The sequence below is a fragment of the Gossypium arboreum genome, chromosome 5 (assembly GCF_025698485.1).
Source record: "Gossypium arboreum isolate Shixiya-1 chromosome 5, ASM2569848v2, whole genome shotgun sequence".
NCBI classification, from domain to species: domain Eukaryota; kingdom Viridiplantae; phylum Streptophyta; class Magnoliopsida; order Malvales; family Malvaceae; genus Gossypium; species Gossypium arboreum.
The window spans coordinates 10,989,384-11,014,838 of NC_069074.1; the positions used below are offsets into that span (position 1 = coordinate 10,989,384).

The 25,455-nt window shown below is 33.2% G+C and overlaps 2 protein-coding genes and 1 long non-coding RNA gene across 38 annotated transcripts; 1 reads left to right on the forward strand and 2 right to left on the reverse strand.

Annotated features, from left to right (window-relative positions):
* Nucleotides 1–1,629: 1,629 nt before the first annotated feature.
* Nucleotides 1,630–8,128, forward strand: LOC108489863 (inactive protein kinase SELMODRAFT_444075-like). 32 transcript variants are annotated; one of them, XM_017794552.2, is made up of 13 exons: nt 1,630–1,844; nt 1,926–2,045; nt 2,676–2,718; nt 2,885–3,308; nt 3,469–3,649; nt 4,246–4,397; nt 4,490–4,584; nt 4,727–5,775; nt 6,181–6,341; nt 6,648–6,724; nt 6,812–6,959; nt 7,194–7,343; nt 7,715–8,128. In XM_017794552.2, exons 4-13 carry the CDS (start codon nt 3,276–3,278, stop codon nt 7,925–7,927), a joined length of 2,259 nt encoding a protein of 752 aa, XP_017650041.1. In that variant the 5' UTR covers nt 1,630–1,844; nt 1,926–2,045; nt 2,676–2,718; nt 2,885–3,275; the 3' UTR covers nt 7,928–8,128. The 32 variants fall into 32 exon arrangements, with proteins under 32 accessions (XP_017650041.1, XP_017650042.1, XP_052883745.1 ...); XM_017794553.2 differs by having other exon boundaries at nt 2,894–3,308; XM_053027785.1 differs by having other exon boundaries at nt 1,926–1,978.
* Nucleotides 8,129–11,053: 2,925 nt separating this feature from the next.
* Nucleotides 11,054–16,100, reverse strand: LOC108451933 (3-epi-6-deoxocathasterone 23-monooxygenase CYP90D1). The gene is made up of 9 exons (XM_053027809.1): nt 14,537–16,100; nt 14,060–14,384; nt 13,274–13,423; nt 12,929–13,177; nt 12,267–12,356; nt 11,983–12,168; nt 11,745–11,869; nt 11,352–11,438; nt 11,054–11,164 (listed from the first exon to the last, which is right to left on the reverse strand). The coding sequence occupies exons 1-9, from the start codon at nt 14,818–14,820 to the stop codon at nt 11,143–11,145; spliced, it is 1,518 nt and encodes a 505-aa protein (XP_052883769.1). The 5' UTR covers nt 14,821–16,100; the 3' UTR covers nt 11,054–11,142.
* Nucleotides 16,101–18,453: 2,353 nt separating this feature from the next.
* LOC128292811 (uncharacterized) lies at nt 18,454–25,007 on the reverse strand. 5 transcript variants are annotated; one of them, XR_008282742.1, is made up of 3 exons: nt 24,937–25,007; nt 24,513–24,672; nt 18,454–19,306 (listed from the first exon to the last, which is right to left on the reverse strand). It is a non-coding gene; the product is annotated as an uncharacterized LOC128292811 (long non-coding RNA). The 5 variants fall into 5 exon arrangements; XR_008282739.1 differs by having other exon boundaries at nt 24,513–24,689; nt 24,937–24,996; XR_008282741.1 differs by having other exon boundaries at nt 24,513–24,689; nt 24,903–24,987.
* Between the last annotated feature and the right edge of the window lie 448 nt (nt 25,008–25,455).

Here is a 25,455-nt window from a genome sequence, read left to right on the forward strand (position 1 = left end):
TTCGTCTAAAAGGCTACATCATCTATCTATACTATTTATAAAAAAGAGTGATTGAGATTAAGTGTCACTTTCAATTCACTATGAAAATTCATCTTCTTTTTCACAACACAGACATTCTTTTTAGAAAATTATTTGGCAGTTATCTCGGTGTGAGCAGTTTTTTTTCTTGGTCAGGACATTACTCGACAATTTCAATAACTTTTTTCTATTAAAAAAAAAAAAACTTGATTTTTCTTCCACCTTATCATGGGCGCGGCACAAAATGTGAGAGGCCTTCGATAAAAATATAGGCCTGTTTAAAAAATAGTTCAGGCCTTGAGTAAAATATTTTTTACCCGAATTCAGCCCAGCCCAAATTCAGTAAATGACAAAAAATTATTTTTTTAAATTTTATTTTCTTGTTGTTTGTTCTCTATTTTGTTACCATTTTACTATTATGTTATTACTATTTTATTGCTATTTTTGGATACTATATAAAACTTATTTTATTGTTAATTTTATTATTATTTTAGAGAATTTGCGGTTAAGTTGCATCTATTTATTTAAGTATACATATTTTTTAAAATTTATTTTTAATTTGTTAAAGAAATATTTATTTTGATGTTTTAGTATTTTGATGTATTATATATTTTTAAAATTATAAAAATAATATAAAAATTAATATAAATTTGGTAAGTCAGGCCGAGTTTTATCATTTTATCCGATCAGTTTGGGCAAAATTTTAAACCTATTTTTTGGGCAATGACGGGCTTGGGCTTAGCAAACGGGCCTAAATTTTTAGCCTCGGCCCTGCCCATGCTCACCTCTAATACCAATGATAAATAGTTGTGAGTTAGTTTCGTATTTCATTTTTTAATAATTTTATTTTAGGTTTTGATTATATCAGTTTTTTTTATACAGAATTTAAAATTAACTATAGCCCATCCCCAACTCATAGGTAAGAGAATAATGCGCTTCAGCATACTCAAGGTCACGTGTTTATTGCATTGATAATAATACCCATGTGAATCGAGCTAAAACTCAATCAACTGTTTTATATTTTATTTAATTATTTATATAATTGCATGTGATATAAAATGTATTAAAATTTCAAAAATATAATTAAGGGTATTTAAGTTTTTATTTATAAAATTTCTTTATTTAAAATAAGTGTTGAATTAAAAATTATTTGAGTTTTTATAAGAAAACTATTTTATCCTTTTAGTTTCATTTCATTTTTTAGAATTAATTTTAGTTTTTCAGCAAAAAACTTGGTTTTAAAAAAATCATAAGAAATAACTTAGGTTTGATCCCACAATTGAATAACTCAATTTTTTATAAAACCCAAAATTTTTAAAATAAAATTAATTTTTAAAAGATAAATACGTGATCAAGATAAAACTTTGTTAAAGTTGATAACTAAAATGAGTGTTGAATATCATTAAATTAAAAAGACGATTGGAATGAAAATTTAATAAAGTTAGTTAGGGATTAAAATGAAAGTGATTGTTAACGACAATTCTCAATTTGTAGATTTTTTATTTTTAGTGCCTAAAATAAAAACTTATAAAAGTTAGGTGATCTATTCTTTAATTTACCCAAATTTAAACCATAAATTTAATTATAAAATGAAAAAATCTAACCACTCATAATCGTCCGTAAGTCTACGGACATATCATTTTCCTTTTTCTAAAAACTTAATTATAGAAATTTGGTTTGCTTAGTGGGTCTGGAACTTTGTCAAGGTTAAGAGAAGCACTTAACGATTGAGGACAAGAGAAGAGCCTGTTACAAGCAAAAATTTATTGTCGTTGTCTTCGAAATTCGCATAGATACATTAAATACACGGTGCTCAGATGCCAAAGGTTGTTCTTTCAAATCGTGGTATTATACCAATATAAATAAATGTTTATCCGTACTAATTGTTTGAGCTTGCTTGTTTTTAGTGTTGCGAAGTTTATTTGAAAGAAGAAGAGGACGGAGGGAATAAGCAGAAAGTGTGAGTTAAAATAAATTGAAGTAATCAAAATGGAAACGAATGAGTGACTATTTCGTATCTGACCTGGGTACAAAGCCTTTTGTTTCTCTTGTTGTTTCACTTTCAACGAAATGTTCTTTTTTTTCATATACATTCAAAGTTAGCCTTTTTTTTCTTCCCCAATGAAAGCCGCTTCCTTTGTGTAAAAGGACATCTGGGTTTTGTTTTAAAAGCAATTTTATGGAGGTTTGATTTTAGAAAGTTAGCTGGTAATGCTTGGTTTTTCTGAATCCTTTTTTTTTTCTTAAATGTTTATGTTTCTGTTGTTTTCTATGCTTTGCTGTTTAGTTCAGAAGATTGGCGAACCTTGATTATTAAAAGCGAGGTGGTTTTTTTTTTTTTTGGGGGGGGGGGGATTGGTTGATATGCTGCATTATCCTTTTTGGTTTAAAGAATGAGCTTCAGTTGTACTTTGGAGGGAATTTTTTTTAATGGTTTGTAGTTATGGGTTTTGTTTATGCAAAAGAAAATTAGAAAAAAATAAAATAAAACTGTGTTGTTATTAGGTAACTCTGGTTGTTTGTTGTTGTTGTTTTCTTGCATTTGAAGTCCAAACAAGCATGACACTGGCATTTTTCTTTCTTCTTTTTATTTATTTTCTAATGCGTGTTGAAGTTTTGAAATACTGATTTCCATTTTCTTTTGTAAAATTTTGCAGGATTTGAAGTCTGTTTCTTGCTTGAAATCGAGACTTGAAAAAGGTGCTTCTTTCTTTTATTTATTACACCTTCAAATCTGATCCCCCTCCTTTTTTTTTTTTTGCTAGCTGTGAATGTTTCAACAGTCAAATCCATCAACCAGAAAACTCCTGGTTCACAACACATGCTTCGTTGTCATTCAGTGTGATTTGATTCTTTTGTATGGAAGCTTGCACAGGAGAATCACTGAGCAGAAATTTTTGTTCTGTTGCTGTAAAGAACTGACCAAGAAGAAAGGTGGGGAACTGAAAACTGAAAAGGCAAAGCAGGTCTGTTTTTGGGGGTAGCTGTCGTTTTGCAGTACATGTCAAACAGTAGTTTGATTCTCAATCCGTGCCTGATTTAAGGAAAGGGACTTAGTTTATTGTTTTTGAGACAAAAGGGTAGCTAGACTTCATCAAATTTGCAAACATCAGTAGATTGATGCTAAATTTTCCCAAGGTGAAACTAAGAGGTCATTTAAGCGATTCTTGAGTTCACGTGAATCAGGGTGTCATCATAGATGCCGGTATCTCTCTGTTTCTCAGCAGAGCAGATTATCTGGAGTGGAATAGTTAGCCATGTCGGTGGCACATGTCCTAGAATCCAACATGGTGGGGGTAGATCAATAATGCAAATTTTTTGTTTTGTTTGCGACTTTTAATCCATGTTTTCTTCTCTTTTTTTTTTTTGGTTTCTGCAATGGTAGTTGGTACTAAGGTTTTTAAGAGTCGAATTTGTTGAAATGAGGAAGTTCTGTCAAATTCTTTGTAGCAAATGACCGAAGAACAGAAGGGAAAGCAGGAGAAAACCAGCTTGGGTATGACAGAGAAAGTTGTAGTTGCTGTTAAGGCATCCAAAGAAATTCCTAAGACTGCTCTGGTGTGGGCATTGACTCATGTTGTTCAACCTGGAGACTGCATTACGTTGCTTGTTGTTCCTTCACATGGTTCAGGTACCATTTTTTGCTTTGTTGTTTTTGCTTCTACCTATGACATTTTTAGTATTGAACTACTGCTGATGGTAATACTGATGCCTTTTCTTTTCTTTTCTTTTGGGATTTTAGAAATTTGATTGCATGAATTATTTATGAACTTTAGTGTTAAAAGGGTTTGGTTGGCGTTGTTATTATCAGGAATGGATTACTTGTTCTGGTCTCATAATTTATTACAGCAGGTTGCTTTAGACAAGTTCATTCAAGTTAATAATGATGGAATTTCCTGCATAATGTTGTTGTTCATCTTTGTATATTTTGGTTTTTGGGTGACTTTCTCGGAAATATGAATTACTGGATGCAGACTCTTTATCATCTGCCTGTAAAATTGTTCTATGAGTGTAGATTGTCTTCCAGATTTTGGTCTCCAGTTTGTGACATGTTGGATAATTCTTTTAATTTTCATATTTTTTTAGTTTTCTCTAGTGTTTTACCTTTGTTGCATGGCAAAATGCTCAAGGCTTGGAAGAGTTAATAGTTAGAAATGTCTGAAAATCCCTCTAACTTAATTTTCTTCTACAATACCTTCCTGCTGGTTAAATGCCAAAATCCTCCAGGTAGAAAATGGGGTTTTCCAAGATTTTCTGGTGACTGCTCGAGCAGTAGCCGCAAATCTCAATCAGGATCAAGTTCAGAGCAGAAATCTGGTATCAGTGATTCCTGCTCGCAAATGATCCTCCAGCTCCATGATGTTTATGACCCTAACAAGGTAAATACCTGGCTCTGGGTGCATGATTATATGATTGTTTTATGTAAATGCTGTTGCCTGCTAAAGCTTTGTTTCTGAACTTCTTTGCACAGATTAATGTCAAGATAAAAATTGTTTCTGGATCACCGTGTGGAGCAGTAGCTGTAGAGGCCAAGAGAGCCCAAGCTAGTTGGGTTGTACTGGACAAGTAATATCCTGTTTGCTCTGCCTTTTCTTCCTTTCTTTTCCTTTTGTACCTTTCTTTTCCTTTTGTATTCTATCTAGAAAGGTATATATTCACCCTCTCATTATCTCCATCTTTTGTCTTTGTCTTGAATATCTTTTTTCAGGCAGCTCAAACACGAGGAAAAACGATGCATGGAGGAGTTGCAATGCAACATAGTGATTATGAAGGGTTCTCGGGCAAAAGTGCTACGTCTTAACTTGGTTAGGTCACCTGAGAAGGAAGCTGAAGCTTCTTGTCAATTAAATCCTGATATGCAAGAAACATCTGTGAAGCATCCCGATAACAAAAATGGATCATCTGATTCTAGTAGGGGTATAGAGGCTGTTGTCACTCCAACCAGCAGTCCAGAGCTTGGAACGCCATTTTCTGCTACTGAAGCAGGAACTTCTTCAGTGTCTAGCTCGGATCCAGGCACTTCGCCTTTTTGCACCTCAGATAGGAATGCTGACTTGAAGAAAGGGGAATCAATAGTCATCAAGGAAAACCAGGACCTTGATGAATCTAGTTCAGAAGCTGAGAGTGAAAATTTATCGTTATCTTCAGTGAGTTTAAGGTATCAACCATGGATAACAGAATATCTTACTTCTCAACATCAATCCTCACAACGCCTAGAAGAACCTTCAACTCGAGCTAATGTCAGGGTTCAAGGTTCTACATCAAAAGCCTTACTGGAGAAATTTTCAAAGCTTGATAGAGAAGCTGGAATAGGAATGTCAAGCTTTAGGAGTGATATTGGATTTAGTGGAAATGTAAGAGAAGCAGTTGCGTTATCCAGAAATTCCCCTCTTGGCCCTCCTCCATTGTGTTCAATATGTCAGCATAAGGCACCTATATTTGGAAAACCACCAAGGTGGTTTACCTATGCTGAGTTGGAGCTTGCAACTGGTGGATTTTCACAAGCTAATTTCTTGGCTGAGGGTGGGTTTGGATCTGTTCATAGAGGGGTACTCCCAGATGGACAGGTGATTGCAGTCAAGCAACACAAATTGGCTAGTTGTCAAGGAGATCATGAATTTTGCTCAGAAGTGGAAGTCCTCAGCTGTGCTCAGCACAGGAATGTTGTTATGCTGATTGGCTTTTGCATCGAGGATAGAAGGCGGCTGTTGGTTTATGAGTACATATGCAATGGATCTCTAGATGCTCATCTATATGGTATTTCTTTCTGTTTAAGTAGATTAAAATATTTTAATTCTGATCTTGTGCACCAGTGGCTGATATTATCATCTATGAGCCCTTCAAAGACTTTGCTACAATGGCTATGAGACTTAAAGTTTGTCATCTCTGTTTATTGACATTGCATTTTCCCAGCTGTTCGGATGTGGTGATTGGACTTTGAAAAGGTGTTCCCATCTACCCTGGCTTGCTCCCTAACACAGATTGCAAGGGACAAGAAATGCAAAACTCAAAAGCATAGATAACTCAGTCACAGTTGTTACTATATGTTTCAATTGATGAGAGTCTGAGTTTTTAGATAAAAAAATATTTATTATTCTTGAATAAGCTTATTTCTATCTAGGAACCATGGTTTTGATTGTACCATCATTTGATGTGTTTCAGGGGATCATCAGGAACCTTTAGAATGGTCTGCACGGCAAAAGATTGCTGTGGGAGCTGCTAGAGGTCTGAGATACCTTCATGAAGAATGCAGAGTTGGCTGCATTGTGCACCGTGACATGCGGCCGAACAACATTCTCATCACCCATGATTTTGAACCTTTGGTATACAAACTTTTAACTCTTTTGTCGCTTGTGAATTTTGAATTTACATGCCGATCTTTTTTTATCGTTTCTTGCATTGGCATTAGGTAGAACCCTTTTTTCTTTTAGGTGCTAGTAAATCATTTTTAATGCACCACAACAACTATGAAAACAAAGTGTTGGCATTTAATGCTTTGTTGGAATCAAAAAACTGATATTATTAGTTCCAATACTATTACCTTCAAAATCTTAGATGGATACTAATAGAAGCCATAGTTTCCTTATATAGTTGTCTGTGCAGGTATTGATTCGGTTTTATTTTTCTAGGTTGGTGATTTTGGCCTTGCAAGATGGCAGCCTGATGGTGATGCTGGAGTGGAAACAAGAGTGATTGGAACATTTGGGTATTCCTGAATGACAACTTTGTTTCTTTACAAGTTACCTAATGTATTCAAATGAAGAAATTAGTAATGGTTTATGGTGTGGTATAGGTATTTGGCACCAGAATATGCTCAAAGCGGCCAAGTCACCGAAAAAGCTGATATTTATTCCTTTGGAGTGGTGTTAGTTGAACTAGTTACAGGGCGGAAAGCGGTGGACCTTAATAGGCCTAAGGGCCAGCAATGTCTAACTGAATGGGTATTTTCCTTTTCAAAATCATTTGCTATATCTTTCTGCAAATCACTATCTCTAATGATTATATATATATATTCTCCTGTGCAACTTTAAGAATAATTTATAAAATAGATAGCACTAAAATCTGCTGTATGTATGAAGGGCCAAACAATTCTTTCTGTTTTCTTTTTAATCTCATCTAGGTTGTAGATTTGTTGGTTTATTGTCACTTATTGCTTATTTCATCACTTGGAATAGGCTCGTCCACTCTTGGAAGAATATGCTATAGATGAATTGGTGGACCCAAGATTGGAGGATTGCTATTCTGAGCATGAAGTCTATTGCATGCTCCATGCCGCATCATTATGCATTAGGCAGGATCCTCATTCTAGGCCTCGCATGTCACAGGTAATGAGAAATCTTGTACACAAGGGTCTAATCTCTTTTACCATGCATTTGTCACTTGCGGTGTACTGATTATATATAGATAGATCTTGGTAGCCTTAAAATCAGTAGGAAGGTGACGTTTTTAAATCATCACCACATTGTTTTACTATCAGAGCTTTAATGAAAATGTTTATACAAATAAACAGTTTTGGCTCTAATTTTATAAAATTTCTGGAGGTCTGTTTTCTGATTAAATATTGGGAATGTAAAGACATGATAAAATGGTTAAATGGTTTGCTTGATAATGACCTCTCTCAGATTTATACTTCAAAGTCACTACTAAATAGGTTACAGAATATTTTGTTGATTTGTGAAATGTTCTTTTGGAACAGGTGCTACGCATATTGGAAGGTGACATGCTTATGGACTCGAATTACACATCGCCAAGATACGACATTGGGAACCACAGTGGCCGGGTTTGTGCAGACCAACAATGTTACAGTGGATCCCTGGTAAACGAGGCATTAGAAGAGTTCAATGGGAAGCTCTACCTTGACGGGCTAAGGTCAGGAACCAGCAGGACTTCGTGCGCAGATCATCTGTAAAAGCCTACAGGGGGTTCTTTACACGCATGGTACGCATATCAATCTATCAATCTATACATATAATTTTGTATAATAGTAGTAGTATTGGAAGCAAGAGGTAACTGGGTTCTTGTAATTCTTTTGTGGAAATGCTGATCTCCAAAGCTATGGTGAAATATTTTATGCCTTTCTAATTAAATCAATGAAGCACCGCTTGAGAAATAGATGGTTATTTTCTTCCTTCTCTCTCTTTCTTTCACATGTCTGTTTGTATGGGATTTTTGTTTGATACTGCATTGCATGGGCAGGACAGTTCTTCCCAATCTTTATTGGTGAGCAAGGGTTAAAAAAAGATTCAATGTCTTTGACAGTCCATGGAAAAGACTCTGATTTTCTCAAAACTGATTTTTGTTAATCGAGAAGCTGTTTTCGCTGACAAAAATGGTCTGAGCTTTTTGTCTTGCATTAAGAAACAAACAACCACACAGTGAAATGTCCTTATCTTCACCTGTAAATTTTCAAACTTTAAAAAAAAAGAGTAGGTTTTTTTTTTTTTTTTTAAACATAATACTTTCCCTGGCTTTTCATTTTTGGGTCATGATGACAATTCTGTAAGTTGCAGAGAACAGGTCATCAATAAGTAAAGCCATTAAATTTCTGTCCCCGCTTTTGTTTTATTTTTGGGTTCTTTGTCAGTAGGGTCAAGTCAATTTTTGTTCGTATAAAAGACAAGTTGGTTGCTTGTCTTGACATAGCATCTATAACAGAACATTGATGATAATCAGTGTGCATATCCTTTTCTATCTTCAGGTCTGAATGTGAATGGAACATCCAAGTTCTGTCTTGTGAAAACTTGAAAGTGATATCTCCTAGAGAGATACTTTTGTTATGTCATAAATTTCAGTGTAGAGCAGTCTTTTTCTAAATAATGGTACGTCTCAAATTGAATTTTAATTTCTGTAAATCTTGTTGGGTCGTGTATGTTCCAAACTTTGTGTATTACGATGTTGCTCAAATGCAAGGGCTTGTTTCAGTTTCCAATATCAAAATGCTTGCAGAAATTGGACATGGAGACAAGTATTAATCTATTAAATATATGAAAAATAGATTAATCTTTGTCGATTCTTATACGGATCATAGATCAATCTAAAGGCTTCTGCGTTGTAAAGACATCCAACAAAGCTGGAAGTGAGCCGCATTGAGGCAATTGCCTCATGAATCCACCGCCGATGATTGGGTGGGGTTGGCACACGAGATCTCTATGGACGCCATCATGCTGAGAAAATGCTCACCTTTTCATTAGGCAGTAAGAACCTAAACTCCAAGATTTAATTGATTACATGTTAATATTTAAAATATATTATTGTCTCAATTCGCAAACACAATGATGCCTACCTAGGCATTGGATTCCCTTCTTTCTGAATCCAACTTCCTTGCACTATTCTTTTTGGTTATGTCCACAATTAAAACGTTGTAGACTCTCATTTTTTTTTAAGAAAAAAGAAAATTGTTGCTATATTATTTGGGACTTGTAATATTACCCAGGTTAGTTTTACTTAAATATGAAATATTTTCATTTTTTTTTAATCAGTGAAATTTGTTTAACTTTTTCCAATTTCATATGGTATTTAAAGCTTTTTGTATGTTTATGTTTTCATTTATAAATACAACTATTATACAGTAAAAATGTGTGTCCCACTAAATGACCTCTTTACGTAAGCTCATTGTTGGAGGTTTTTCTTCCTCTCTCCACACTCAAATCTACCCGGCCACCATGCACATTTTGTGCTCCGGCTCTCCACCCTACATAGGCGGACCATTTCAAACCTCCCTCAACTTATCCTCCTTTGTCGAAAGAGCTCTCAACAGCTTTCTCTAATTTTTAGAAAATTTTTTGGTAAAACTCGATGGTTTGCAATATGACTTATATAGTCAAAACGCAAGAGAAACATAAAATGTCACCATTTTAAAATAATTTATTCTAAAACTAAATGAAAATAAATAAATTGTTTATAAAAATATTTTGAAAATACATTGCGATAAATAGTGGATCCCAACTGTTATTTTAATATTATAATTGATACCAAAAAAATTATTACTTGTCACATAAGGAATTACTCCACATTTCGAAATTATTTGTGTATTTATAATATATAATATACATCGTTAATAAATTACGTGACGTAATTAAAAGTTTTAAAATACAAAAAATATCTTTATTGATACACAAAACTCTAGGTTCATTGACAACATATTAATCAATACATTGGTAATAAATCAAATATGATTTTTTTTTTATAGATGTCAACACAACCTCTAATATATTTAAATCCCACGTGGCTATTTTCTTTTATTATAAAAATCACCCTATCCAATTTCTCTAACAAATAATTAAACCCAGAATGGCATGCCAATCATTTCTATCTTATCTTGTTTAATAATTGAATTAATGAGGGATATAGTTTCTGATCATCAACATTAAGACATCAACCTCATGTCATGCATGATTCTATAATTTACTTCAAAATTTTTTATTAGATTGTAAATGTTTGAGAAGATAAATTGACGTTTTGGCTACATGATGTTAACAGCATACGTGACTTCCAATTTTTTATAAGGTCCAGTCACATCACTTGAAAGTTGCTTGCTTCTCATACCATTTTCTGTTTATTTTTAAAATTTTAATTTTACGAGTATGTCACACCCACATTCATAGTAGGTTTCACATTTTTCTATAAACAATTTTGAAGTTATACTATTTTGGAAATTTTTATATTTGAGATGTACTTGAAATTGTATGAAAATTTTGATTGTGGTTATAAAATTTTAATTTTGATTCAATTATATGTATTTTAAAAATAAATATATTAATTTATTTTAATATTAGATGAATATTATTATTTATGTATGCAATATAACATCATTTTATGATGTTATATCAATAATTTGTTAATTATTTGTGAAAATTGAATCAAGTTAAAATTTCATGTATAAAATTACAAATTAAACTAAACTTCATGTATAATTTTAAGATTTATCTCTAATTTTAAAATAAATTTTAAACGTAACTACAATTCTCATTCCATTAAATTAATTTATAAATTGCGAAAATGGTGCAATAAGAAAAACAAGAGGGTAATTATGGAATTAATGCAAAAAAGAAAGGATAATTTATTGGGTCCCAATAAAAAAGAAAGAAATATACATTGAATTGGACTAGTACTAATTACTGAAGTCTAAAAATCTGGAAATTTTGGCCTACAAAAAAGAAGACAAAAACATGAGTATATGAAGTTGTCAAAGCTCCTCCACACGTGTGCAGTTGTAGCCTATTATTATTATGTTTTGGTTTGAATATTTTGTTGTTTGATTGTGCAGTGCTTTATAAAGTAACTTTATTAATCAGCCAAAAGCAGATTGAGGTTAACGAGGATGGGTCGCTCACTCTTCCCTTCTTTTCACCCAAACCGGCATTCTCTTCTTCATTCTCACTGTTGGAAAGTTGACAATCGTGTCCTCTTCCGCCACCCATCTGCACGTTTCATTCATTTTAAATAAGCATTAGGGGGTGATGACACCAAGGTCCTATATATAAATTATTTAATTTTTCCTATGGAAAATCCCACCCTGGCTACTGGAAATACTCTTCTAAAGTAATCAAGTTGCTAAACTGTATGTCTATTATAGCTAGTATAGCATCTTTCTTGTATTATGAGCTGGTGTTTTCATTAATATAATCAATTTTTATGTGCTCAATGTCTTTTTGACCAGAGAAATACGGAATCTGGGTTTTCAATCATATGGCTGGAAATTATGGTATCTTATATCATTACTATACCTGAAATTGGTGACAAAATGGTGTAGGAAAATGGAAGTTTCAAGCCTGGCTAAGTCAAGTCCAGGGCACAACCTTTGTCCACCACCAAATGGAGTGAAGTTATAGCTGCTAAGTATGTCTTTTTCCTGCACATGATGGCGAGTCCCCCATAAGTCTTATTAGTTTAATAGCTAACAAGCAAATCATTAAAAAGAGAAAAAGAAAAAAAAATTATTAGATGGTGTACATTAATCCTTACTTGCCATCTCCATGGATTAAACTGATAAGGCCAATCATAATGATTTTCATCAAGATGGACTGATCTAAAATATGCAAAAAAGCACCATCCTTTTGGTATTAGATACCCTTTAATCTCAATGTCTTTCATGGCCTTTCTCATCACCCCTATTATTATGTTTCCCATCCTTAGTGTCTCTGTAATTACCTGTTTAAAACATATAATTAATGCAACTTAAATTAATTATCACAGCTAATAATATATGCTTATAATTAATCTCAATTTTATTGGTTTGAATTACTTACATTTTGTGTAAAAGGTAATGATAAGTAATCACTCCAAATCAATGGCTCTCCATTTTGAGCTTTCAACCTTTTCAACTTCAAGTTCTCGTCCTAAAAAATTTTCACAGTTCATCAGAATAAAGTTAAATCATAATAATGATATATATGTCCAAACAATTATAATTAAATTAAAGTAAACATAATTTTATATATACATAAGTTAATTTTCTAGATATGTGGGTTTTGGGGTGGATTGCATTAGTTCAAGACCCACTAATTGAAATTATATAAGTAAAATCGATTAGAAAGGGCATGTTGCTTTCATGGAAAAACTATGTGTAGTGGGAACAAAACCCTGCCTAAATGGTCAAACAATTAGCTAGTGACCAAGCAAAACACTGTGGAAAAAGTTGAAATTAGTGAAGAAAAAACAAAGAAAAAGTTTTTGAACCTCACTAAGAAAATACTAATCTAGAGTCTTGTGACTGCAGCTTAATGTCCATGTGTCAAGTTAATCGTATTGGATTTCTTTTTCTTTTTCTTTTTCCTCAAGGAAAAAAAGTGATATGATACGTATTATGATATTTACATAATATATAGTTTCGTCTTGTGAATTTTCTTTGATAACTATCATCAAAGCTTGACGTCATTTAACTTGATTTGTGAAATTAAAAAATTCATACCGTCAATTGATGTAAAGCAGCGGGACAATCGGAAAGGTATTTTATGGCGAGAGTCATTAAAACAGGCACTGAATCTTCACCAGGGATCATCATATCAATCATGTTATCTGCTATTAGATCGTCGGTTAATAGTTCACTAGCGTCCTTGAGCAAAACATCAACCACATCTTTTGGAACCATTGAACTCATGCTTGAATCCCTTTTAGTTTGGATGATTTTGTGTACAATCTTAACCATTCTCTTCTTTGCCTGAAAATTGGATAATAAAAAATATTCGACACATGTCATAAGAAAAAAAAAAAAAAAAAGGGGTCTAGCAAAATTGTAATTGAACTTGAAACTTGCCTGCAATGATCGATAAAGTTGAGTTCCGGGTAGTTTTACAGGTAAAGACATAAGGCCTGAGATAAATTCTTGGAACTGTTTCTTGAGGATTTCCATTTCTTCACCTGGGTTCAAGCTAATCAATGCTTTCACCAGCACTTGAAAAGCAATCTGGAGACAAGGAAAGGGTGTTTTCCATTTTAACTTTTCAAAAGGATAGGCTATATGTAAAAACACAATCATTACAAACCAAATTTACCAGACAAAATGATTCATGCAAAATTATTCTAAACCCCATGATCTCAACTGGGTTGCTTTCACTTTCCAACATTAACATTTATTTAATTTTAAACTTAAGTAGAAGCCACAGAATAATTGAAACTTCAATGATTCCTTTCACAAAAAGAATCCGAAACTTAGTTGATTCATTGAACTCTCAGTGACATCCAACAAGTATAAGATATCGTGTCAAAAAAAAAAAAAAGTGAAATAGAAGAGTTTGCGCGCACGTGTTTTAGTTTTGTCTGTGTCTGCTGCCTTTGTGTTTGGTTATGAAATTAATTAACCCTCTCAAACATAGAAATGAAGAAGAAGCCAGATATAGATACAAGAGCATACGGTGATATTTTGTTTTATCCTGTGTCTGGCTACAGGAACTCTTATCAAGAAAAAAAATTATCCTAAACAACTTGGAAGGCAAACAAATTGGCTGAGAACAAACTTCAAAGAAAAAAAAGGAATATTTTGCTTAATATTCACACTCAAAGAGAGGAAGAAAAGAGAAAGGAATATTTGAAGAGCACTAACAGTTTTGGTTTCATCTTGTATGAAAATGGGGGCATCATCTCTCCATTTATCCATTGCTTGTTGCACATAATTTTGCATGTCCCGAGTGATCTGATCTTTAAGATGCGGAGACTTGAAGAAAGATCCTACAAGACCATGGATTTTCCTTTGCAAGCTCCCATTGATTAGAAGAATGGAGGATTTTCCCATCAACTCAGTTAAGGATTTCGGATAAAACGGTACGAAAGCCTTTGCATCACTTTGCAGAACGAATCGACTCACTTCTGCATCTGTTGAAACAATAGTTGGGGTCCCAAATATGTGTGACTTGAACACTTTGCCATACCTACATATAAAATACAAATTAATCCCAGATCACTAGCCATATTAATACTACATATTGAATGAAAAAGAACCCTAATCTCTTCTGCAACTATACTACTATATATAGTGTTTTTAATAAGGAAAAAAGTAAAGAAGAAGAGAGAAATGGGTTACAAGCGGCGACGACTGTCCATGAAGCTCTCGGGGCGGTCAGAGTAAGCACAAGAAATGAAGTCGATGGTTTCGCCGAGAAAAGGCCATCCCAAGGTTCCTAGAGGAAGGTGGCATAAGTTTTTGGAACTTAAACTGCTAAACTTGGATTTGCTTTTGGTATAGAGAAATAGGATGGAAAGCGAAATGGCTGTCACAAACACAATAATCCACGTTAATGAGCTCATCATCTCCATCATGTATCGATGATTTTCTCCTTCCTTACTTTCCTTCCCGCACGCACGCATGCCCCTCTCTCTTTTCCTTCGCTTATATACCCTTAATCATAGTGAAATATTCTTTTTTTTTTTTTTCCTTTTATGTTTTGTTGAAAAATAGGATATATATGCATGTGTTCGTGCACGCGTGTAAACGAAAAGCAAAATGAAAAAGAAAGCGAGTGAGAGCCAAAAGAGCATTGGAGCTATGAATCCAAGAGATTATTAATATTAAAAATTTAAAAACAACTGGTGATGAACATGCATGGATATAATTCTAATGCCAAACATGCATTATTATTATATATATATAAGGTATCAGAGAAGGGACAGGGGTCGGTCGGATCGGGTTTATATTCGGGCTTTGGCTTTTGGACTAATTGTCATGGTGGGTATACTTTTTGAGAGCATTTAAAATTTTTTCCGTATCTGGTTTTAGATATAAAGTTCCAATGGTTGATGCTTTAGTTAAATAGATACAATAGCTAAAACATAATGTTGCCTAGGAAAACAGGGTAAGGTAATTAGTTTATGAAAGTTAGAAAGGGAAACTTTTCTTGGTAAAAGTAAAACTTAACTTTTAAATGCTAGGTTATAAAAAAACAATATCGTATCATTATATAAACTAAGGCATAAGTAATGGGAAAGTATATATTTGTATAGATAAAGAAGTACAAAGGGTACCGCACGGAATTGTGCATATTGAAATTGCCACTATTACCATTTTCAAAACGTACGGTGGCATGATTGTTAATCAGGAGAGGAAAGTATTTGTATAGATATCAAAACAACAAGTCGAACTACAATGGAGTCGTATTTCCATAATTTGATTAAAACTGTTAGGTATAACATTTGGGAGAGTTTTGGTAAAATAATTGTCGTTGCCAAAGGTGAAAAAAAAAGTAAATAAATAAATTTTTCGAAAAAGAATTTTAATAAATTAATTAAAAATAATACTCTGGTAAAAGAAAGTACATTAAAAAAAATAATCTTTACAATGGTAAAAGAAAGTACATTTATAAGAAGGGGGGGGGAATGAATGAAGTGACCCACATAAAGTAGTCCATATGATTAATAGATGAGAGGCGTCCCCCCACATCTGCAGCAGCAGCTTGTTAGCCTCGTGCATTCATGTGAGATTCAATGACTCCACTCACATTCTCTCCATCATCTCCTTCTTTATTTCTTTTCTCTATATTATATATATATGCATCATAATGAACACACACATATATATATATACATACATCATATATTGGTTCTCCTTCTCTTTCTCTCAACTTTTGTTTTGTCCTTGACTCACTCTGCTCTCTCCAATGAAATAATTATCACCCAATCCTTTTATAATATATAATATATACAAAAACCCTAGGCCAATATCTTTTGTTACTTTCATGCCCGTCCTTTTCTTATTTAATTCATATGGGGGATGTTAGTGGCCACATGCATGTGGCTACGTCTTTCTATTCTAAAAGTAGTTTTAAAATTATCCTATCTTTCCATTATATGCTAACAATGCCTTGCCAAGAGTGGTATCTCGTCATGTGACCACTTTCAATCTCACCAAGAGCATTACTTCACTAAAATTACGGATTCAAGAACTTGTAGATACGATGCTTCAAATTTTTCTTAAGGTTATTTTTGCCAAAGACAAGTGTTTGCATGGTTCGGCCAACCTATATTTTCTTCTCATTATCGTTCACCTAAATTCTACCACATTTCTCCAATAACCGATCATGATAGACCAACGTCGTGGTTGCGTCCTCAATCCAGAGAATAAATAAACAAAAAACCCAAACCTTTTTCAATCAAAAAGGAAATGGGTGGTTAAAATTGGCCTCAAATTAGTAGCAATCATCGCACATATGGGCACGGCTTGGAGAAGTGCCTAATTGTCATTTCACTTTGCAGAAAGAAAGAAAATAAAATAAAATAAAATTAGTATTTAACCATCCTAGCTCTTTTATAACTTTCAAACAATCTCCGTTTGACTGCATGTATAATTTCATTTGAATATGGCCCCCTCCCCAATGTCCGTGTACAACAAATATGTAGTATTTAATAATTCTCCTAATCAACACCTCCATTTCCATGGCTTGCCTTTTGCCCATTGGTTTAAACAACCTAACTACTAATTATATATGATCAAGTATCTTTGCTTACTTAATTATTGTTTTAATTTTTCATGTAATCATTGCCTCAAATTGCTTTTCAAGTCATTCTTCTTCCTCCCTCATTTTTTTAATGTGGTGGTATTTGTTTAATTATACTATATCTTTGAAGAATCTCAAAAAATATATTTGATATTGTTGTTGAGAGGTGGTGGAGCAAAAGAGATCAATTTACCTAAATAGGCATAAAGTCGAAGGAAGATAATCAATTTAAAGGTAAAAGAAACTGAGTGCAGAGAATAAGTGTTTAAGGCTGTTAACGAAGAAGAAGACCCCTTTCCCATCATTCTGAGGGTATTTATAGGGGAGGCTCTCTTGTCTGGTAGTGGTGATATGGAAAGTCATTACCAATGAGTTGTAATCTTGGAGTGTGTGGGGATGTATGTAATGAGATCTTCTTTTTTTTTTTTTTGAGATAGTATGAGATTATTATGCTTAAGTGGGTCCTAGTAATTCTTAAAAGAGTATTTACATTTGAAAGAGTGTTTACACTAAAAAGCGAGTGGAGGAGACCGAGTAATTGGCCACCCGATGACTAGTTGGATGTTGCAAGGTGGGGCACCATCTAGCAATCTCCAAATGAAGAACTGACCAAGTAATGTAAAATAAAAAGCGAGCAAAGGGCCACCCATGAGCTTCTCTTAAGTGCTTCTCGTGGTGCCACATGTCATCACCATATAGGGTAGAACAAATATATTGTTATATTTAATATATATATTGGTAAAATAAGAGTAAAGAATAAAAAAACCTTAGATTACAATCCCTATTAATATTTGTTTATTGGTTTATTTATTTATTCTTTAAATATTATTCGATTCCTCACTAATTTATAATTATTGAAATATGTCAACGACAATAACTTCCAAACTCCCTTAATTTTCTTTTTTTTTTTTGGTGATTACAAGATATTTTCAATTTGGAACAAGTCCAATAACTTGCTCAACTCAAAAACATGGACAAGGACAAGAAGCCACTTAGGCATGCAGTTTGTAGTTGGTTTGGTATTGGAAAGTAGAATATTTGGTCAGGGTTTGAAGGATGTGGGGAATTTTGAGAAATTAGCAAATAAGGGAAGGGTTGGGGCATCCACATCCTCTTCGGAAATTGTGCAAATGCTAACATTGTAGCATTAGGCCCAATGTCAATCTCCCTCTGCACCTCAAAGTCGGAGAATATGCTTCCTCATTTTCACGTTTCCTTTTTCTCTTAAAACAAACTGGAGACTGAAAAAATATTCTATATTCGCAGTAGAATATGTTAGCCTGTCCTCACAAAATGACGACTTCAATATGAAATTCTGAGTTTTTCTGGTTCAATAAATACTTGCATGAGTTTTCTTGACATTGGAAATTGAATAGAAACAAACATGGGTTTAAAGTTGAGAAAGCACTGAGCTTGTATATTTTTTGGAGCAAATTTCGCAATTGATCACTAAGCCTCCTTCTTACTCCAATGGGGTCACCTCTGCAGAAATATATAAGTTTTAGATGCCTGAAATTCAAACCCAAATTTACTCATATTTTTAAAAAAACAGATATAGCTATGAAAAGCCACAATTTAGTAAAACTAACTTATAAAAACAAACTAAAAATCCTATTAAAATAAGAAACAAAGATATTACAGTCATCACTCCTTTTACAAGTAATCTATAGGCAATGGTGCAGTTGAAGATTATTACAAAACAATTTATATTCTTTGTTTATTTCAACTCAGACAGGCCATTAAGTTGAATGATATATATTTAGGTCACTGTCAATTACACAGACCATTCTCGAGTCTTAACTGCTCTTCCCAGTTCAAAGCCTGCAGGTGGAAGCCATCTGATGATGGTTTAACTGCAGTCTCAAAACTCCAAAAGTAATCTCCAATTATCCATTGCAGATTTAAGTAAGGTTGGCACAGTGGAGCAATAATGTCATAAACATTTCCCTTTTACAGGGAAATAACTGTATCTACAATGTAGATCTTAAGAACATGATACAATTTCTTTCAGATTTCACTAAACCAACATGTTAAGGAAACCAAAAACCTTTGAAGAGTTAAAATCAAAGTAAAGGCTATCAGTCATATCTTACGAATGGATTTTACTAGAATCGATTGCTTTAATTATAGCTTTCTCTTCATCGAGGTTGCTTCTCCACTGGAGCTTTTAGTTTCACATTCCTTTTCTCTTCCAATATATGCTTAAAAGGTCCATGCTGCAGGCTCTCAGGAATCATCAGTCTAAGGTTGTCCATAACCGGAGGAGCAGTACCAGTTGTAGTTGAACTTGAAACAGACGTTGAACCAGCAATTTCTTCTGTTATACTTGCATCCTGTTTTCTTTGTTCTCATGAGAAGGTAAGCTGCATCAATCGCAAAAATTTCCATCAGACATGTAGGAAGTCATGTTTCTGAAAAAGTTACCTTGTCAGGGACAACCTACAACTCCAACATTCACTTTGGCAACTTAAAAAAGAAACTTACGGTAAAAAGTTGAGTTGGGACCAGGAGAATGGGTAGTGGAGGGAAGAAAGAAAGAGCAAGTGTAATAACTTGGTGGGGTGGACCACAATACAAATATAAGATTCTCTCAGACAATATAATACATGAAACTGTTGATAGAACCAGAGAGCAAAATTAAAGAAACAAAACATTAATGCAAATTATTACGGCCCGACATCAAAAAGCAACAAATATGTGCTGCTCCTCAAGACCTCAACTAACCAAACAGCATATCGAGAATATATAAAATGTTTTATTGCTTATTAAGAACAACTGGTTCTGTTTGAATCCAAAGGTAATTATCATTAATTATTGGTTACTGTCAGAATACCAACACAGGAAAAACCAGAATAACCATGATCAAAGAACCAAACATGATCGCTAATTATTACAACCCGACAACAAAAAGCAATCACGATGTGCTCCTCAACTACACAACATATATACATAAAAGAAAAAGCCGTTTGTTGCTTATCAAAAACAACTAGTTCAATTTTCAGAAAAAGCAATCACTAACACTTGCATTATCAGAACACAAAACTCACAAGATCCCAAAAAACGCATCAAGACATCCTTTATTACCAATCAGCAATTGCTCATTTTACCTCATTAATCGTAAGTGTTTTCACTGATTGGAGGCTATTCAGTGCAACTTTCTTGCAATTGATGTATGAACACTGAAGCAATCAACTACTCCAGTAATCTCCCCTTAGTTAATTTATGACTGATATAATTTACACCTGATTACTAAAATGTTGATGGCATATCAAATCAATCAACATCTTTCAAGCAGTCATTGTGTTGGTGGGTGAGCAGGGTAAAGATTTGTGGATCATTTCACGTGCCATCATCTTTATAAGAAAGGATGAATATAGAGATAATCACTCCATAATGCTCGGCTTTGGAATGTATACCTATGCATTTAAGAGAATACCATAACATGGCATTTAATGCAAAGTTTTACTAACATCAAAACGAAACTCTAATTCCAGAAATTTTATTAAAAATATTTACCTCCATCAATCGAATACAAATTGGACTCTAAATGTACCTAAACAAAATATGCATTACTAGTTTATATCTCTGCATAGTTCATAATTACAGAATGTGACAGTCCATCATATCTACTCCCAATGAAATTTTCTTTTAGTTATCATAATATCTATTCTAGGTGAAGGAATAAAGAGCATGATTGGTCACCTAAACAAGTAAAAGATAAACTAGTCTATCACATGGACATGCACTAAGGGTTCCATGATTGACAGCACTAAGTTTCAAACTCAGACTTCTTGGGATGACTTTACTAGCAGCAGACCAGAAAATTTTCATCCAGAGATTCCCATCAATATATTATTCGCGGAAAATGTTTCATATGTCAAAAGTTTTTCAACACAACAGAAAACCAATATCAGAGTGATTGCAGAGAATATGCTGATATTTACAAAAATGAGTAATGGAAAACATCAAGTGAAAAAATGGGAATTGCATTACAGCGTAAAGACAACAAAATTTCATCAGTGGGAAGCAACAGAGACATGTGAAGTGGTAGGTTTTTCTTTTCATTTACGTGCACCAAAAATATAGCCAAAATACATTGGTGCTAAATGGTACAATCAAGATTATTCATTTTTCCAAATGGAGCAGAATAAACAAATAAGCATACAGCAAATCTCGAGCATTAGGGATTATGGCTGTGTTATGATATTAACAAGAGAGGAACTCAAAGTTGCATACAACCCAAATCATTTTCATTTTACTAGAGCTTCAAGGTTTCATCTCCACCACATCTCCAAAGCTTAGGTACAATGGATGACAAAATTGTTTATCATTCTGTTATCTTTCACATTAAAACCATGCAGCAACTTGAAATGCATACTTAAAATGCCATAAGATAGGTAGCATCAATATATTTATCCAATAAAGTGGTATGCAGATAAGATTGATTAATTATTACTTAGAAGAATAATCTTACAGCAGAGATCTGACAAGAAATTATCTTACAGAAGGTGCATAAAAATGCAATGTGTATCGATATCTATGACATGTTATGCCCAACACACTACAGAGAAATAACTGCAAACAAAATTTCTTATAGTTTTAACTAAAAGCCACTGAAGCTGGGCTATATTTAAATCTCTTCAAAGAAGCAACAGCTGATCAATGGACCAAAATTTGGGTCATGCCAAATAGTTTTCCATGAAAGAGATGAACCTACAAATTTATCTTAAATAGATTATTAACATTCTTATGCTCCATTTGATTGTTGATTTTGTTACTTACATTTTACTTCCAAAGAGAAAAGAAAAAAAAAACAGTAAGGCTCTGTTAGGTTCATGCTTTTGCTTTTGCTTTTTTGCTTTTCTCAATAGAAATTGTAAAGCAAATGATAAAGAAATGAATTGAAAACAAGAGACCAATGGAAAAAACCAAAGGCACCAAGAAAAGCCTGAAAGAGCATTCCGATACAAAGCAACAGTTTTGAAGATTTTAAAATTCAAAGTGAATTTTCTTGTATCGCATCAGAAATAATTATGTTAAAATCGGTGGTACATTTTAAGTATTTAATGATTTTTAATCAAGAATGATTTTATTCCCTAGGGTTTGCTTTTGTTTTATAACAAGCTTGAAGATGCAGAAAAGAAATAGAAAAAACTACTAAAACTATCGAGCTTTAACGGTATCCTCTAGAATCCTCAGAAGATTCCAACTACATTACACAACAATATTTAGATCATCCAGATCATGTCTTTTACATGGTATCATCCATATCAGAGTAAGCTCGGCACATAAGCTAAGTTGAGCTGAAGGTAGTTGAAGTTGGTTACGTTTTGTTACTGTCAGTTAAGTCAGACACATGTGTATAAACAAAACTTATAGTATTGAGAAGTTAAGTTTCATGCATGAAAATTCAGAAATCCCTTGCTCCAGTTTTATCTTTTTACTTTCTCTTACTATTTTTTCACATTTTCTCAGTACCCAAACATCTTTCATTCGCTCAATTTAGTAATCTAATATGGTATCAGAGCTTCATAATTAAGATTCATCATCTACTAGGTTGTGCAAGACCAAGATAGTGAAAGGGATCAATGGCAGCATCAAATGGTAATGATACTCAAGATCTGCTTCTTGTTTTCTCTAATGCTCATAAAAGTACAAGAAAGTCAATTTTCAGTTAGATGAAAGTATGATTTTATTCCCTATGGTTTGCTTTTGCTTTATAACGCTTGACGATGCAGAAAAGAAATAGCAAAAACTACTAAAAGTATTGAGCTTTAACGGTATCCTCTAGAATACTCGGGAGATTCCAACTACATTACACAACAACATTTAGGTCATCCAGATTATGTCTTTGACATGGCATCATCCACATCACAGAAGGTAAATAGACGGTATTTACAATCATATATTGGACAAATTCCACAATATATCTTTAAGAAAAATATATATATATACTTATGTTATTAGTTTCCATGCTTAGAACATGCTTACACTCAAATATAATAATAAAGTATTTTGTACCCTAGGTAAAACCCTTCAGATCTGATTATGATGATAGCTATGACTTACAAACATTAACTTTCCAAGTCATTCAATATCTAAGTAAAAACCTTCAGATCTAATTATGAGTTAGGCTATCACTTGAAGATTATAGTTCCCAATTATGCACAAAAGGAACGAAATTAAATTTTAACACATATGAGACCCGCACTTGGCGAGCTTATTACTCTTGCGCTTCCTGCAATAGGCACATATCATGCTATGCTTAATCTACGTATACAAGGAAAGGAAATTTCAACTTTTAAAAGTATGATGTCCAATTCAAGTCCCAAACATAATTAAAGGTTCCTTGAAGGTTGTAATATAAACTCTTGCCTTCCTCACATGCAGAGAAACACAACATGAACCAATGCAACTTTGCAAGCTCAAATCTAGGAAAGTTGCAGTAGAAAGCTAATAACCTAAGAGTATAGTGAAGGAGCACACACGCAAATATATTACAGCTCCTGAACACACTATACAAAGTCTACACCTAATAGAAGTTTTCAAAAAGCAGACACACCTTATCATGTGCTACTCTATTATTGAGATATAGTTCAATAAAATGTCATGCCTAACAAGATTACTTTGATCCTCGGGCAACGAAACTGACAGACCATCTGCCAAATATCTTGGTGCCTACAGTTATTAGATAAATGTCAAGTGCAAATAAGACTTCATTCAACATATGCATCAAATACCTAAAGAGAACAGTTAAGAACTAGGACGCATTACTAAAGTTCAAACATGCCAAAACCAGTAATTTACGTGCAAGTTCTAGACCACCTTAAGCAAACTCAGCCTAGGGTCAGTTTTCCAACATAAGCACTTAAGGTGTCATGCAGGTATATTGTTACTAAACACTTGAGACAACAGATGATCAAAGAACAAATGCTATTAGCTGAGGGAGGGGAGATATGTAAATAGCTGACTATTAAAAAAAGTTACACAAGATCATGCATTCCCCTAAAGCTATTTGAAAGAAACAAAGAAGAATGTTAATCAGAAGACCTACCATGTTTTTTATATTTCACTATGAAAACATTTCTTGCAATGAAACCACTTATTTAATGTTAAACTACCACGCCAACTTTTCCTGTGGGTATGTCTGCTAAGTCTAGACCATTCACCAATGCCAAGCTGAAGGCTTGCAACATAGGCCTGCATGGATCTGGATGCTTGGGATTTTATCATCTCTATTTAAATTGCCAATCCTTAGCAAATTGTGCACATCCCACATTGAAATTTTATCATTCTCATTGTGCGTGAAGAATAACAATCAAACGCAATTATTGGCAACCGAGCCAATAAAAGAATTCCATATTCAACGAAGCATATGTATTTCATTGAATCTCCAACTGAATTACAGTCAAATCAATAACTTAAGCCATAAACTTCTTTCTAACAGCATTGACCCGTCAAAAACTGAATCATGCAAAACTAGCATAAAAAATTAACATTCACGCCAAATAAGAAGAGACCAATTAAACTCCCAAGCTTTAAAAAACAAATTAAAAAGAATGAAATGACCTCAAACAGTAAAGCTGATAGCCAAGAGAAGCGAAGAGAGAAACTTGTAACGCCTTGCCAACGATTCCATTGGAGGCTGAGGTAGTGGCAGATCCATTTTATATGATGCTTGAAGCCAAATCTTTTCCTTTATGTTGCTCTTGAAATTGTTTCAGTTGAGCTGCAGGTTTTTTTTTTCTTTTAGAATAAGAAAAAAAATTCAAACACCCATAGAAGTCTATTAGTTAAGAAGCAAAGAAAGCAGAGGCAAAAAGTTAGAAAAGATGATTCATCGTAACATTTTTTTTCCTTTGTTTAGAAACAAAAGGGAAAAGAAAAAAGGGTTTCTGAAGTACAAAAAGAATCATGGATTTAGAGCTTTGACCCATAGCTTACTGTTAGATGAGACACCTTTTAAACAACAAATTTCGTTGATGGTCCTTACCGAAAAAGAAAAAAACCTTCTTTGATTGTCCTCTGTGTTTCCCTTTTTATCACTATGCATATTGCTTTAACACTCTAATAAATATAATTAAAAGATTAAAAAAGAAAAAGAAAAGAAATGAATATATTTACTCCTTATTTGGATTGTCAAAATTTATAAATGAAATGAATACTAACATTTTAGTTAAACTGTCAAAAGGAAAAATAATGAATTGTTTTGTATATATATATTTCGATTTTAATTTTTACATAAATGATATATAATAAAAAGTTAAATTATAAATTATATAAAAATATCAATATTTTTTATAAAATCATAATTAAAATATCAACATTTTCTTGTTTAAAACAAACTTATTTCATCAAATTACAAAAAGGTTATCTTAGCAAATTGCAAATTAATTACTCCTAACAATCTAACAAAAAAGTAAAATAAGGTTCTTACAAATTTGAAAATAAAGAGATAATAATTTTAAAATATAATTTAATAATATGATAAAAATATTGATATCTGATAATT